We start from the raw sequence: 16,309 nt of genomic DNA on the forward strand, positions 1-16,309 counted from the left end.
TGTCAACACTTTGTCATAAAAGCAATTTATGAAAACAGAAATGAGTGGAGAGGAGTGCGTGGCAACCACAGAAGTTGATATTGCTCAACTACTTTACATCGTTGTCTCTGGTGCAAGTGCAATTTCTCTTGCAGTGCTGGTAGGCTACCATAGAATTCTACAAGACTTTGCTGAATATGTCGTGTGTTTCAATCTTCTTTGTAACATAGGAATAGCGGTATTTAAATCTTTTTTTTTCATTCAAAGTGACCTTTTCCATAACAGTTTGATTAAATGTGATATGGACCGAGCTTTTCTGGAACGAATTTGTTGAAGATCTGAATTCTTATGTGTAAAAATGCAGCAATAAAAGCTTTAGTTCTATTTTAGAAAATGATCAGTAACATAGTTTAATATTTTAAATACAATTTAGAAAGTGAAGCGGCTGGAAAAGATAAATCATTTTAACAAAGACGGATTTTGTTAACCTATTAATAAACACTTATGGCAGCAAATAAACTCCAATTGCCGACAAATTAAAGCACATGAATTTGTCAATTGTTGTTTACATAAAACGCTTTTCTTTGCAGAAATATGATTAAGTGTATCGTTGTTTTCCTGCTTGTTTTGTTAACTTTAGGCTGCCAGGCTCACATCAACTTAGGGACTTGTGTACTGCAATGCGATAGTGATGAGGATGACTCTCCAAGAACAATCCACCATGATCAATCAAACAGGTTTCAAGGATCTTCTGGAAATCAAGGGTTAAGGGAATCGGACAATTACCAAGGACCCATGAGAACAAAAGATGATCGGGAAATCATTGGATTAAAGGGTGATCGAAAAATTATGGAATCTAGTAATTTTTATGAAACCATAGGATCTGAAAATAATTGGGAAACTAGGGATACTGAAGATAAATGGGAAACCACGAAATCTAAAGGTGACCGGGAAATAATGAGATCTAATGATGATCCAGCAACTATGGGGTCTAGTGATGATCCGGGACCCATGGGACTAAAAGGTGATCAGGGACCCAAAGGAGAAAAGGGAGATCCTGCGGAAAAGTGCAACTGTAACGATGATGTGGAAGATTTCAAACGTACGTCATAACACATCTATGGACTCATAATTCAAAGGCTACTGTATGTAAATATTTCTAAATTGTTAGTATTTTTTCTGTATTGTATTCTCTTTTTTGCTGTTGCCCAAAAAGTTACGATTTAATGTAACATTATTTTTAGAGTTCAAATTTTGTACAACACGTGAATTTTATGAGAATTGTTCATAGCAAAAAGAGCAACACGTTTGCTTGTCATTTGATTTTTCATCCAGGTTTTCATCATTATCTGAGTACTTCAGTATAATTGTGAAGCTGATACGTTTCAAACGCTTTTAAAAATTTGAAATTATGTCTTAAATTTTTTATAAAAAAAGCGATTTTCCTGAACAATTAATGCTGCTTATTTATCAACTAATCCATTTGTTACTTGACTTTCTAGGTTCAATGTTTGCACAAACATGCTCAGACGTTCCTTCTAAGGATGGAGTTAAGAAGAGCGGGATTTATACTATTTATCCATATGGAAATGGTGACTTGACTCATTTAAGGGTTTACTGTGACATGGAAACTGATGGTGGTGGATGGATGGTAAGTGAAAAAAATCTTTGAAAAAAATTAATTTAAATTTTTAAAGTTTGCAATAAACTATACAGTTTTCGTGTTTGTTATTATAAAGATCCGGCAACCTTGATATATGTTTCCCCAATTGATGACTAAAACCAAAGAGAAAACTCTGTACGAATGCTTAGCAAAGACATGGCTACCTTGTCAAACTATCACCATCAATGCGAAATCAAACTCACTCAGCTTTTAGTTTGACAATACGGATACAAAGATGTGACTTAAAAAATATCACTGCTAATAACAAGCATTTGCTGCCTTGCGCCTTGTATTGACTTAGTGCTGGACAAATCACTAACATATTCTATCCATACAAACCTAGTGGAGATAAAAGTAAAAGAAGACAGCGGTTTTAGCCTTCTACCGCTGATAAGTGATCTAATAATTGTGTAAGCTTCTTTCATGCGAAATGTTCAAACTCCGCTAATGCTTCCATGTGAAAATAAAACATAAATGGCATGTTGCTGTTGATAAAGTTTATTCACAAACAGTCCACATTGCCGCTACAGGACAATACTTTGTCAAATATAAAAATCCACATCAGTGCATCATTTATTTTTAACAGAAGTTCATTGAATTTGTTTTCTTAAGTAATCTATTCTTAAGAAGTAGATTCAAGGTAATACTGGAAAAGAGCGAAAGAGAGAAAACTTCTCTTTCGTCTGTTGCGAGAATAGTACGGTATAATTATACACAATACGATTAAAATAGCACCGTAGCAATCTAGATACCAAAACATACAGGAAGCAGCGAAAGACTATATCAATCATCGAGTCATCTGCTTCCCTGTTCTTAATGTGACAAATGTCAAGCATCGGCAGATTAGATTGAAACAAGATAAGCTGCTGATGTTCAGTAAATTGGCCCATCTGCTGTCTGTCGTTCTTGCTACATGTCCCATTGCCACTTCAGATTTGCTGCTGTTTCAATGACATCTTTGATATGCGTTTTGTTTCTGAGTAACTTCATTTATAAACTTGTCTATTTTATTTATGCTTAATATTATTCCTTCCATGCGCCTCTGCTAGATTTCTTGTTAGCTGTTTTGTAAGCGACCACAAATTCTGCTCCATTAGCAATATCACTCTGTCAATGATATTTTTATTTTTATTGCTCTGTCTATTATTATATTACAGTATTAGTATTTTTATTATAGCCTTTGGAAATTTTTTGCGGTTACAACTATAAAACTGATTGAGAATTCATAACACCTCAAAAAATACCAAAAAATTTCTAGAAGTTAAAAACTGCTGATTTATAAATATAAAGTTTGATGAGTTAACTGAACAACACTTCAGGTTTTCCAAAAACGAATGGATGGTTCTGTGGATTTCTTCAAAAGTTTTAACGAATACGTCAGAGGTTTTGGTAACTTGGATGGGGAATTCTGGTTAGGTAAAACATATACAATATTATAATTTTTATTTATAGCTTCTGAAAACCTTTTTATGTTAACGAATATAGTTATTTTTGTAATAATTAAGGTATTTATCAACATTTTTAAATAGTTAGCAACAACGGAAAAAGAGAAACTATAGGTGAAGGGCACGTTAAAAATAGCACTGCTAGATTTTATATTAACTTGTTTTTTATCTAGCGCAAATCTACAGGTAATCAATTCTTAATTATTAAAATAAAATTAAAAGAATAAATTCAAAATTTAAATCCACATGAAACTTTTTCAAAACAATCTTCTAATCATTTATCCATGGAATAAATTTGTGAAGTCTGTTTTTATAGATAGATTATAGTACAACACGGAAGCTCAATAAAAAATTGGAAGTTAACTAAAATATAAAGAGCCCAAAATATAGATACTAAATGCATGTTCAGCAAACGTTTCGAATATTATACTGTATTCATCTTCAGCTCATCATCCATTAATTAATTAAACTACCATTCAACGTTTTATAGGCAGAGAAAACTTTTTCTCGAACCGTAGACAATTTCATTATCAGGTCACCGCTTCAATGCGTGATGGAAATCTACAGATAAATCTGCATCAGGCATTGCAGAGTGCAAAAAACAGTGTTGCAGAACGCGTTTTCGAATGTTAAATTCTCATCAGTGCAACTACGTTTATGAACGCAATAACAACGGTTAAATTTAAACTCAATACAATACATTACAAACATTATAAGGACATATTCTCAGTGTTCAATTGAATATTAATAAATCCAGAGACAACAGAAAATCACTTCCCGCATGCAATTCCAGACTGACATCACTCGCTTAAGGTTTTTTTTGTTAAAACAAACTTAATGTTCAAAGCAAAAAAGCCATCACAATGAACATCTACCGAAGTATACTAATTTACAGTACTTAGATAAGCACTGAAAATTAATAGACGGTATTGTTATTAATATCAATTCAATATGATTTCAGTAATTATAATACAATGTAATACAGTAGCGTATCCAATTGATTAGCGACGACCTTTTAAAGTACACGTTAATTCGAACAGAAATAAGAGTTTATATGATCAATCAGAGTTGACTCTGTCAAGGAAACAAGCAAAGATGGTCCTGTAACTGGTGGTGAAATCTTCTAAAATGACTGAGACTTTTGATAAATTCTTATTTCTGTTCGAATTAACGTGTACTTTAAAAGGCAACACTGTTTTTTGCACTCTGCAATGCCTGATGCAGATTTATCTCTAGATTTCCATCACGCATTGAAGCGGTGATCTGATAATGAAATTTTCTATGGTTCGAGAAAAAGTTTTCTCTGCCTATAAAGCGTTGAATGGTAGTTTAATCAATTATTTCTGAAAGTTCCTTGGTTTCATATTATCTGAATCATCATCCATTGTAGACAAGATTGTAGCCAATGTAGTCAAACAAACCTACAGTACATTTTAATTATTCATTTCAAGACAGTAGGCTACAATTTTATGCAAAATCTTAATTGCATTGCTTTATAGAGCATTTTGTATTTTTCAATTTTTGTATTTGTTTTAAGTCAACGGTATTTCGTCTAAAACAAAATCATTGAAATGCAATAGATACAATAGCCTACTGATGGAATGCAGTAGCATACTAATGAATACCAAATGGATTAGCAGCAACATCGCAAGTATTATTTCATGCAAGTACGCTATTATAATGAATAATTATAAGTATAGTATTATTTTAATTACAGTATTATAATTATAAGTACCGTATTATTGTAATTACAGTATTATAATTATAAGTAAAATAATATTATAAGCACAGTATTATTATAATTATAAGTAGGCTACAGTAGAAAAATGATTTGGACAAATGTTTTAAACGTTATCACAGATTTTTTTTTCTATCTTTTAAAACTTTTTTCAGGTTTGAATCCTCTTCACAAACTCACTAAAGATGGAGGATACAAACTCAGGATTGACATGGAAGATTTTGAAAACCAAACTAGATATGCTGTTTACAAGTGAGAGCTAAAATTATCTTTTATAAGTTCACATTAGTGATTTCTAATCCAGTTTGAGTGTTCTGAAATATTTTACAAAATTTAATATTCGATTTTATGCATTGCTTCTTTGCTTTCAATTCGCTGTTTCAGTTGCATTTGATACATTAGTGCCTGGCCAATACATTCATTTAGGCTGTAGTTTTAGGCTTATTAAAAAACATTGGCTGTTTGGAAATTCTTTAATAATTCTTCTTGCAAGTCATATTTAAAGTAGCCATTGCAGTGCTTATTGCTCATCAATATAGACAACAAACTTATTATTTTATAACAACAGTTTCTAAAGATATTATACATTTTTAAAGAATTTGAAATAAGTATAGCCAGGGTGTGGCTCATGTTATGAAAAGTAATCGATATTGCAGAAATTTATCGATTTAAAACATCAATATTCCTTTTTTCATCATATTTTATGTTCCAGCGATTTTGTTGTTGGAGCTGCAAATGGTTATAGATTGACGTTTGGAGACTACAATGGAACTGCAGGTAGACACTTTGTTTTGTCAGATCAAATAACTTAAAGAACAAACAGGCCCCCTGAAGAAGTCAGTTGTGTCTGATTGGTAAAAGGTTGGAATAAATGCAGGTTATCACTTTAAACACCTTGTGATAGTTTAGGTTAGATTATACCAGAAGAGAGTCACATGTTATTGAACTAAATGCCTGGTGAACAGCTGCCTTCTTTAATTTTTTGTATCAATAGTTGTTTCCTTTGCTTTTTGTTTTATTTATCGTATAGAGACATACGCTCAGTGGTTGAAGATTTAGATTAAGTGGACGGAAGGCAAGGAAGCCAATCTTCGTGTCTATCTTCAGGCATGTCTTTAAGTGTCCTGCCAAAGACACAGCCACATGCTTTTAAGCATTGTCAAACCGGCGCCCTTTCAAGTGTGTCATTCCAGAGCTCTTACCACTCGGCAATGCAGACCAACTATATTTGTTTTTGTAGGGCTACATTGATAAGATTGTATTTCACAGGAGCGGCATTGCAATCTGCACGATTTAGTGCCAAAGATCGTGATCAGGATGAAAGCTTAGGATCAAGTTGTTCTCAAGACTTCAAAGGTGGTTGGTGGTATCATAGTTGTCATCGAGCCAATCCCAATGGATTGTACTTGGGAGGACCTCATGAGTCATTTGCAGATGGTATCGAGTGGGGCCCTTGGCGGGGACAAAGATACTCTCTCAAAAGAATGGAGATGAAATTTAAGAAAATGTAAAATTGGCTTCCACCATCTGTATGGTCAAAATTGTGTATTACAAATGTATTTATGATATCACGTAAGCAGTAAAATAAAAGTCACGTGGTTTGGATTTGTGGTAATTTGTTGCAGATTTGCCTAAAGTTCTAGCAGCGGTGCACTTTTTGCGAAAAAGACAAACTTTTACACCACAAAGCTACTTCTGCCAAAAGCTACCCTAATTTATCAAAATTTTTGTCAAACAGTACACAGAGCTGTGAGATGGTACAGCGGACGAGACGCTTGCTTTCTAATCATGCAAATCTAATTCGACTAACCTGACAAAGTTCCCTGGTTTAACTCCCAAGCTGGTTAGTTGATAAATATCACGCACTTCTTCCCAGGGTGTTATAAATTGTGCGGGCGTAAGTTACTAAAGGAAAGGCTCTAGAGCAGGGGTCACCAACCTTTTTTGCATGCGGGCCACTTTGGCACTAAGGAGAGCGGTGGCGGGCCGCACTAATAAAATTTTAGGTAGGTTGACTCTTATGCTAGAAAAGAACGAATTTCGTACCCAGTATCCAGCGTTAAGCCTACATGTCGTTAATATTTGTCTTAAAATACCGCAGCAACACAATTTGTCGAACAACGCTACTGTCAGGCCAACATGGGCTCTATCCAAGGGGGGGTGAGGGGGGTGATCACCCCCCCACTAATTGGAGTGGGGGGGTGATCAATGCAAAATCACCCCCCCACTCATTTGGCTTTGAAAAGGTTTTGTGATATTTTATTGATCAAATTTTGAAAAAAAATATTTTCGCTATTAGCAGATTTTAAATATTTTTCAATATGAATTTTCAGTATGAATATATATTTCATTTTAATAAGATTTTTTGGTTTGGCAACCCTGAACTACGAGCCAGGCGTTTACACTGTGTTTTAACCAGTGGTGTAAGCGCATACAAAAAATATTGACGCCGTCAGCGTAAACACAAACGTTCGAAAAACCATACGCCGTATATGCGTCAACGTAACTTGTAAAAAAAGTTGACGGCGTCAGCGCATACACCAGCGTAAACTAATTTTGTTTGCTAGGTGCCAAACATTCACACGGTATAAACCACTCGAAACAAACAAGTTTTATTTTGAATTTCCACGAAGAAACACAAGCATCTGAAAGTGTTCATCTGAAATTTTGCTGTGTTTTGGTTCGAATATGTCTTTGCCCATTGAAAACATTCTTTCAACTGCAGCGCTGGAAGGTATTGGCGTGTTGTAGCGAAAAAAAGTATGCGTTGACGCTATGCGCTAAAAAAACGCGAAAACTTTACGGCGTAGCCTCAAGCGACAACTATCCAAAAAAATGTGGCCGCAAGCGTTAGCGTAAACAAAAAGTCTACGCCGCAAGCATGCGGCGTAGAATTTGCGGCGTATACGTACATCTCTGGTTTTAACTTAGTCTGCTTGGTAGCCACTTTAACAAGAAAAAATTCTGCCACTGCAAATTACTAGAATGACACCGCCAACCAATCAGAACATGTTATAAGAGGCTACCGTCCAATTGTGACCTTTCTCGTATTGCAATCAGCCAGAAAGTTAATCCTTGTTTTGAACTTTATTTGGTAATTACAGAAGAAATAAGAGCAATAGCAGTTGTGAGAATGGAACCCACGTCAATGAAATGACTACTTTCTAACCCTAACCCCTATGCCAACCAGCTGACAGAAAATCCAGCACTTGATTTGCTTTGTATCATCTTCTTTTCGCCCTTTTTCACATCATGGAAAACGTAGTTTATGATTGGTTCGAGTTTTCATTTGCAGTGGCAGAATTATTTCTTGTTAAGTGACTACCAGTTTGCTTACCCAAAAATGCCCTTTCCGAAACATACTTTGTGAAATGACTTGGAACCCCTGTGCTCCCATCAGAGTGAAGCAGATGCTGCAATGGGGGGTCTGGGGGGCGCAGCCCCCCAGAAGTTGAAATGACTATGACGATTTTAGCCCACTGTCCAAAAATCACCCCCCCGAATTCTAAAAGTGGATAGAGCCCCTGCAGGCCAAGCTCCTTTAACAACACTTTTGACTTTTTTAACAATGTTTAATAAACGAGGCCTGTTTTGCGCACTTGTAGCGAGGCGAGTGATGGTTTCATCAGAATATTCATCGCCAAGTAAGAGTGGTGTTGTCACTTCGCTTCACAAATGATACCTTGCAATTAACAATTTCAGCAAACAAGGAAATTTTTGACACATCGCAATACAGGCAACAATAGTGACCTGCAAACATATCAGCGAAAAATAGGCTCCAATAACAGGGCAGGGATTCATAGCATAGGGATCGCCAACTCGGCTGAAAATCCGACAATCGGAGTGTAAAAGAGTTGCCAGATATTTTTTTATATTTTTAGAACAAAATATTATTTTAGCATTTTTAAAGAGTAGTGGTCGCCCAAAGCTTGTCCGTTTAAAACTAACCTGAAGTTTAAATTTGCACAAAATTGAGTTAAAGTAGTTTGTAGTTGTGTAACTTTGCAATAAGAATGTTCTAAATTTATGTACCAAACTGAAATAAAACTTGCAGGTGTAAGAAAATTATTAGAAACCAGTTAAGAACAAAAAAAATTGAGAAAATTAAAATAAACCTCAGGAATAAAGAGCTTCATGTTTTAAGTGTTGAAGCGGGTAGGCTAATTATTTTTCAAGTAGGCTCATAGCCGTACGAGACCAAACCATTTTGGGGGGGCAGAACGTAAATTTGCCCAAATGTGCACGCTTTTATAGAAATTGCCCAAATATAATGTATGCGGTGCGTGATAACAATGAAAAACTAACATAACAAGATCACCAGCAGTGGCGTAGCCAGTAATTTTGAAAGGGAGAGGATTGACGGTGTGTTTCGCTTATGGCGACACCCAGCAGTGGGGGGTCTGGGGGGCCTCCCCCAGAAAATTTTGAAAAATTACTTTGAATTTGGTGCATTCTGAGAGTATTTTCAACAAAAATGTGGTTATGAATATTCCTGTAAAAGGGTGCTGTCCGGTGGCATAGCAAAAGAATAAGATCGTGTTTTCTTCAGCATGTTTCGGAAATAAAGCTACAAGTCTCTATGTTTTCTTGTTGCTAATTCCTGGCTGAGATATTTGAATGTTTGGTAATGGCAAAACTCGCTCTTTGCAATAGCCTACCCACCCCCCCCTCTGGCTACGCCATTGATCACCAGCTAGCTAGAATTTCTTACCAAAGTAGGCTAATCAAGATAGAACAACTGAATTCATCTCTGAAGATACCTTGCTTGTGCATTGCTCGATGCTTCTGCACTTTGGCATAGTAAGTAGGAGTAACAAATATTGTTTTACACACCACAAATAATAAACAACGCCACTTAAATATTCAGTTGTGATGTCACAAAAGACTCAGAAAAATAAACATTGCAGGAAACCGGCTCAGGGTGACCATGCGGATTCAGAAAAAACTACATAACAATAGATAAATTATAATTAAATGTATATATATTATATAATAAAACACAGACATACTACTTCTGTTCAAATAAACTTTGTTCAATCAATTAAAGTAGTTTTGATGATACAAATTTTAGTACAAAAATAAAAAGGTCTGGCAGCACTACTTCTAAAAATATGGTTAGGCTAGGTAATTTGATGACAAAAATAACAAATATACAGTATTCTAAGTTTGCATACAGACGATGACGTAGGATTCAAAGAACCCAATTAGCCTAACAGTACGTATTTACGTGAAGAAGAATTCACATAACCCACCCCAGGCACCTGCTGGTTTTGTTGGCTCTTTCTTTCCACAAAGATAAGAGTTAAACTGACTGGTAAAGCGGCGGTCGATTACTCAAGTGGCAAACCAGCCTCATGGGCGAAACACGTGTCTATCGCTGTCTATTCGATGCTACAATCGGCTGCCAAAATAACTTAGTACGTATTTACATTGATTCAATGTCTGCATATTGAATAATATTCAATCATCGGATTTGCAGAAGGCGTCGTTGGATTTTCAAAAAATCGCCGAATAGGCAACTCGCCGAAAAAGGCTCTTGCCGAATAGGGAACTCGCCGAATAGTAACAGAACCTTTCATAAAAGTAAATAAACAAAGCTAAGCAACACCTGAACATTACTTTTAACAGGTATAACATGTTTTTGTTAAATGTTGTGGTGTTGCTTAGCTATGTCCGTTTATGGTTGAAAAAGTACAGTGACTTCCCCACCCGAATTGTTTTATAAAAGTAGGCTAGGCTATTCACCGGATTTATATAAATTCATATTTTGTAGTTGCCCAAAACAAGATGATGCATTTATTGATATTATGAAAAAAATTAAAGACTTTGTAAATTTTGATGCCGAGGCAACTGCATCATGCCAATTTGGGCAGTTTTATAAATAGACTATGATCAGATATTTTCATATTTTTTAGTTGCCCAAATCTAAACGATACAGTTATGTAAATGGGAAAAATTAATGAATTTGTTCATTTTGGGGAAACTGCCTCACACTAATTTGGGCAGTTGCATAAACAGACTAATCAGTTTCATCAAATAGCCTAATTTCATGTTTTCAGCTGCCAAATCAACACGATGCATGTGTGAAAATTAATAAAATTAGCTATAAAGGTCAAATTTTGCCATTTGATTTGTTCAGTTTCACAAAACTATTAGAGACATATTTTGGTGGCTGCCCAAATTGGCATGATGCAGTTGGTTAAATGCGTTTCGTACTACAATTTGATCACCATGGAATACAATACATCAATACGAGTGTGCCAAATGACAATTTTGCGGCACATTTCTTGTGCAAATAAGAGGCTGTACTTAGTTTGATAGGTAAAAGTTACTAATTTATAGTTTTTCTTAACACTTTGCTCCTCAAAGGGAGGCCAGATTTGGCCCCCCCCTCATATTTCCTTTGATTATTTGAAGCACAGTAACGCCATGCACTTGGTTTTTCTTGACTTTTCCTAAAATTGCCAGGCGGATCTGATGATATTAAATTTGATGCTAAAAGTTGTGTAGTTTTCTTGTAAATTCAAGATTTTGGTGAATTTTTGCTATTTCTAGCTCACTTCCAGCAAAGCGTGAAATGGATTACATTGCGATAACAAGCCATAAGCTCATAATTGCTTCGTGCATCGATATGCGCGAGCAGAGAGAAACATCCTCTTGGTTTCCTTTGTTTGGTTTGACCTCAATAATACAAAGCGCGTTATTTCTTATGCCACAAAAGAAAAGCCAGTGATCACAAAGCTGTTAATTAGAAACAATAATAGCAAACGTTTTTTGCGTTATCAGCTCTACAAAGAAGAATAACAATCCACGATCAAAATAGTAGGCTATGTAGGCCACAAACTATTCAAAACAGTTGTTTCAAGCAGATAATATTCATTGACGAATAAAAAACGTTACAATAAGAAATCTTCTCTTGGGTAAATGCACGAAAACCTGGTTTCGAAATAAACGTTCTATGGAAATGCTCTCATTGACAAAACTTGCAATTGAGGAAATGTATCACTGCAAATGCTTTTGGGAGAGGCCGAAGAAATGGCGTTTTTGCAAACAGTAATTGTGAGATACATTCAAAATTATGAGATAGGCTCCATTTACACGTAGCAGCTAACTCGATGGCTACAATATGTCCCTTCCCTGCTTTATGTCGCCTACTTGTTGTTATGTCCTGCATTTTTGTTTCACAGTGCACTGTGTGTTGTTCCAAAGAGCGCAAAATGAAGATGATAATGCCTCATCTACATTACTAAATATTTTGTAATGTAGAAGAGGCATAAAGCTAGGCGTCACATCAGACAAACAACAAATCAGCTTTTTTCATCATTGATTCAACATCTGAATACGTTGCGCCAATGTATAAGAGGCCGGCTATTGTGAAGACCCGCCATTTATAAACGATCCGATTATACCAAAAGTGGGACAAATTAGTGGATCAAAGAATGAATAAACAATGCTGAGAAAACTAAATCTAAGTGATGAACAATACCGATGTCTTCATTTATCTTTGAAAAATGCTGCCTAAACTTATCAACAAAAAATACCGTAAATAACGGCAAGGATCCCGAAAGCAGAATTTGCTCGACTTTGGCATGAATGTAGTCAGACATCTTCAGTAATAATTCCACACATACAATAACGGGCTCTCAACGGCTGTAAGATACATAATAATCAACCTGGTTCTGGGCGGTTTGTGTAACAGCTTAGGGGAAGACACTACTTGAAATGATGCACCACACAAAAGATTTTCAATGAAGACTGAGTCTAAAAACCGATGTGGATTGTGCTGCACAATGACTTCAAGTTTAGAACAGAAAATGCACAAAAATGTCACGATAAAAATAAAGACCTTGTGGGAAATTTTCGAGAATCATAACACGATGCAAATACCATAAACGCGTAGTTTGCATGCTGCTCTAAGCTGGCCGGCAACCACAAAGGTAGACAATACAGGCAGTTTATAATTCGAACAGGGCAATAAACATTATAAATACGTAAACCGACAATTTTCTTTTACAAACGTTTTACGTCTAATGGTAAATTTTCCCCCAACAATTTTTTGTGAAGCGCTTGCAAACCACGGTTTTGTAAAATAATTCATCATTATTATTTTTTACTTCTCGGATATTGTAAAACGTCATCAGCAAAATCACAAAAAAAAATTTCATTACTTCAATGTAGTAGGCCTAAGAATTTTTTATAGAATTGTAGCCACGTTGTTTCAACAAAGAAGCCATTTTTTGGCAATATAAAATTATAAAAAATAATTTGCAATCCTGCAAATGTTTGGAAAGAATCTAGGAAGTCTTCTCACAATCTGGCACAAAATGATTATGTTTATTGTATCTCTGCAATATTTTTTACGACAAACTTTGAAGCTTCGTTATAATCATTTTTATCTTTGAATTCAAATGTTAATTTTTTTTTGGCCAGAAACATAATCGCTGCCTTGCTGATGTTGTCGCATTTACGCGTATTTTTTGTGCTTCAAACAATGACGACCCAGGCAGCAATCCATTCCTTTTACATTGATTCAACATTTGTAAACGTTAAATTTATGTAGCTTTGCTGACTGTGGGTTATTTCACATTTCCTTTGTTTACGCATGTTCCTCAATTCGCTGTTGCATTGTTTCGACGCTGGCGGACTAAAAATGTTATTTCAAATTGATTGACACAATCTTCAATAAAAAGTTTAGCTTCGAACTTAGCTTTGTTGATGTAAATGCTGTATTGTTGGTGGATGTAATTTATGAGTCATGTTTATAAACACCCGTAAGCGAAATGACTTATGATGTAGCTTGCATGATATTTGTGATGCGACTTGACACAAATCCACTATTTCAAAAGCACCTAATTTGAACTTAGAAATTTCAGATAATTTCAACAACTTGTTCAATTGTCTTCTCTCTACTAAAAATATTCATACTACAAACTCAATTGTAGACCTAAAATACACAAACGAAGATGTAAACAGCTATTCAAGCAGGCTAAGGTGTTACTTATGAGAAATTTGGTTCCATAAAACTAGAAGCTAGCCATGAGTTTGGGAATGCATTAGTTTAGGACGAAAATGTAAGACAACAAACGCAGTTTTGTTTTTTTTCAAATTCGTGTAACAATATTACTCTGATTGTAACTATTTTAGAATCAATGAGTAGCTTACAATAAGATTTGCTCGCAAGTCGTAAGTAAATCTTTATCAATGCAATGATTTGGCACACCGCACACACACTTCGTGCGTTCGATCGAGCTCATTGTTTTTCAGAACTTTGCATGAAATCGGATTAGCACGGTAATTAAATAGCGGCAAGATAAATCAAAATTGTCGTTTTTGGGTACCTTTGCAAAAATTGAAATATCAAGTTTAACATACAAAATTTTAAAATAATGACTTTTCAAACTTATAGACAAATGATTTTTTTTCACACCAGTGCAACTTTTGTTGAAATAGCATCAGCAGATAACACGTAACAGCTGATTGAATTTGATCCAAAAAAGGCCCCCCCTTGAGCAGTTAACTTCCAAAAAAACGTTGAAAAGCAAAGGGTTAATTCATGCAATTTTGTAGCTTTTTATATTATTTTGCCCCTTTATTTTGCCCTAATAATTTCAAGATTTTGCCCGAATTTGCGACGTTTTGAAACAACAGGGGGGGCGGCTGCCCCCCCTGCCCCCCTGGCTCGTACGGCTATGAGTAGGCTTAATATGTTTTATGTACAAGAGAGGATAAATTTGCCAAAATATGATAGTTTGATAAGTGAAGAATAAAATTGCTTTAGATTAGTTTTAAAATATTTACTTAAGGGCAAGTTTTGGGCAACTACTACTTTAAAAATGCCAAAGTAATATTTTTTCTAAAAATATAAAAACTATCTGGCAACACTTTTACACTCCGGTTGTCGGATATTCAACCGAGTTGGCGATCCCTATAGTATGAATCCTTGTAACAGGGAAAAAGACACCAGGCACCATGAAACAAACGTTTGTGGAAATCACCGAAAAATCGTAATTCATGAACAGTGTTTCCTCTAAAAAAGCAATGAGTTGGTTTTTCATCCTTTTTGTGAGAGTCTATAAAACCGTCTTTCTTTTATTATAGACAACTGTCACATGCGGTGTTTATTAGCGTGGCAAGAATTTGTTGATTAACAACATTTTGCAGTAGGCCTACTTGCTTCGGCAGTACATACTAAAATTGGAACGATACAGAGAAGATTAGCATGGTCCCTACGCAAGGATGACACGCAAAATCGTGAAGCGTTTCATATTTTGCCAATTTATTATAAATTGAGTTGGCACACCGACCTATTTTGCCAACAAAATCTTGCATAAAGAGAATACTGCTCGTAAAACACAATGACCGTGAAACGCACACTAGTGTTCACATGATATTTGCAAACTTAAAATAAGCAACCCAATGCTCACAGAAATTCGAAAACAGACGTTTTAATCAACCACTGGGACAATGTGGCTGGACATCGCATTGGAATAACTTTAAGCAACACTCATCTAGAACTATAATCTGATTGGTCGGTCGGTGGAATCGTATGCAAAGCGAAAATATGCTTCCCGGAAAGTATTTTTTGCCTTCGTGCTCTTTAACTCCTCAAGAAAAGTATTTTTGGTTATACTTGTACGCTGATACCTACCGCGGGCCGCAGCGATACAGCGTGGCGGGCCGCATGCGGCCCGCGGGCCGCCAGTTGGTGACCCCTGCTCTAGAGAAAAAGGAGCTGGTCACTCTACTTTTGTTATTTCCAGTTAAAACTTTATTTTGTCATCTCCAATGCTTGGAACCAAATGTAGGAACCACCTCTTTATAACACGCAGTGAAAATTTTGTGGTAGGACAGCAAGCCTCTTAGCTTTTGAAACGGCAAACCTGGGTTCGATATCCTTAAGAAGTAGCCTACACCACAAAATGTACATAAAATAGCATTTTATCTGATTTTGCTTTACACTCATTATTGAGGGATTGAATCTTGGTTGCACTTCAACAAACCGAAAACTGCATCTGGCAACTGCTTATGATCAAAAATATCAAAGAAAAATTCAAACGGTGTTTGGCATTGCGTTTGTTTAAATAACCAAAAGTTTAAATCATCTTCTAATGATGCAGGAACGGGACATAAGGTATGTTAGTTAATCTGTGAAGACTGAAATTTGTTTCATAGTTATTAGAAAAATTTGTCGTTTTTAAACTTATGCAAACTTGTGCTAAATTAATTGTGTATTACATTGCAATTATGTTGTTATAAGCCTCAGCAAGATAGTTCCACAAGTAACAAATAGCACCTTTTCCAATGCTCTACGTCTGCTCCTCCAGATCTAGAAAAGTGGGCCGCCAACGACCTAAGCAGGCGTCTCTCAATCAAACAATGAACTTGAAAAAGCCTCATAATTGTACTGTTGCTTAACAGCAACAACAGCAAACAGCTCAATGCATATGCAACTGGAATCTTCCCGTAGAGTGCTGAGTAAAACTT

The 16,309-nt window shown here is 35.6% G+C and overlaps 1 protein-coding gene and 1 non-coding gene across 2 annotated transcripts; both read left to right on the forward strand.

Annotated features, from left to right (window-relative positions):
• Nucleotides 1–573: 573 nt before the first annotated feature.
• On the forward strand, nt 574–6,430 carry LOC145783888 (microfibril-associated glycoprotein 4-like). Its single transcript, XM_082595647.1, has 6 exons — nt 574–1,081; nt 1,482–1,630; nt 2,962–3,058; nt 4,981–5,077; nt 5,538–5,602; nt 6,095–6,430. The coding sequence occupies exons 1-6, from the start codon at nt 574–576 to the stop codon at nt 6,334–6,336; spliced, it is 1,158 nt and encodes a 385-aa protein (XP_082451773.1). The 3' UTR covers nt 6,337–6,430.
• Nucleotides 6,431–14,993: 8,563 nt separating this feature from the next.
• Nucleotides 14,994–15,096, forward strand: LOC145785154 (U6 spliceosomal RNA). Its single transcript, XR_014291135.1, has one exon. It is a non-coding gene; the product is annotated as a U6 spliceosomal RNA (small nuclear RNA).
• Nucleotides 15,097–16,309: the final 1,213 nt, after the last annotated feature.

The sequence above is a fragment of the Aplidium turbinatum genome, chromosome 1 (genome assembly GCF_918807975.1).
Source record: "Aplidium turbinatum chromosome 1, kaAplTurb1.1, whole genome shotgun sequence".
In the NCBI taxonomy this organism is placed as follows: Eukaryota; Metazoa; Chordata; class Ascidiacea; order Aplousobranchia; family Polyclinidae; genus Aplidium; species Aplidium turbinatum.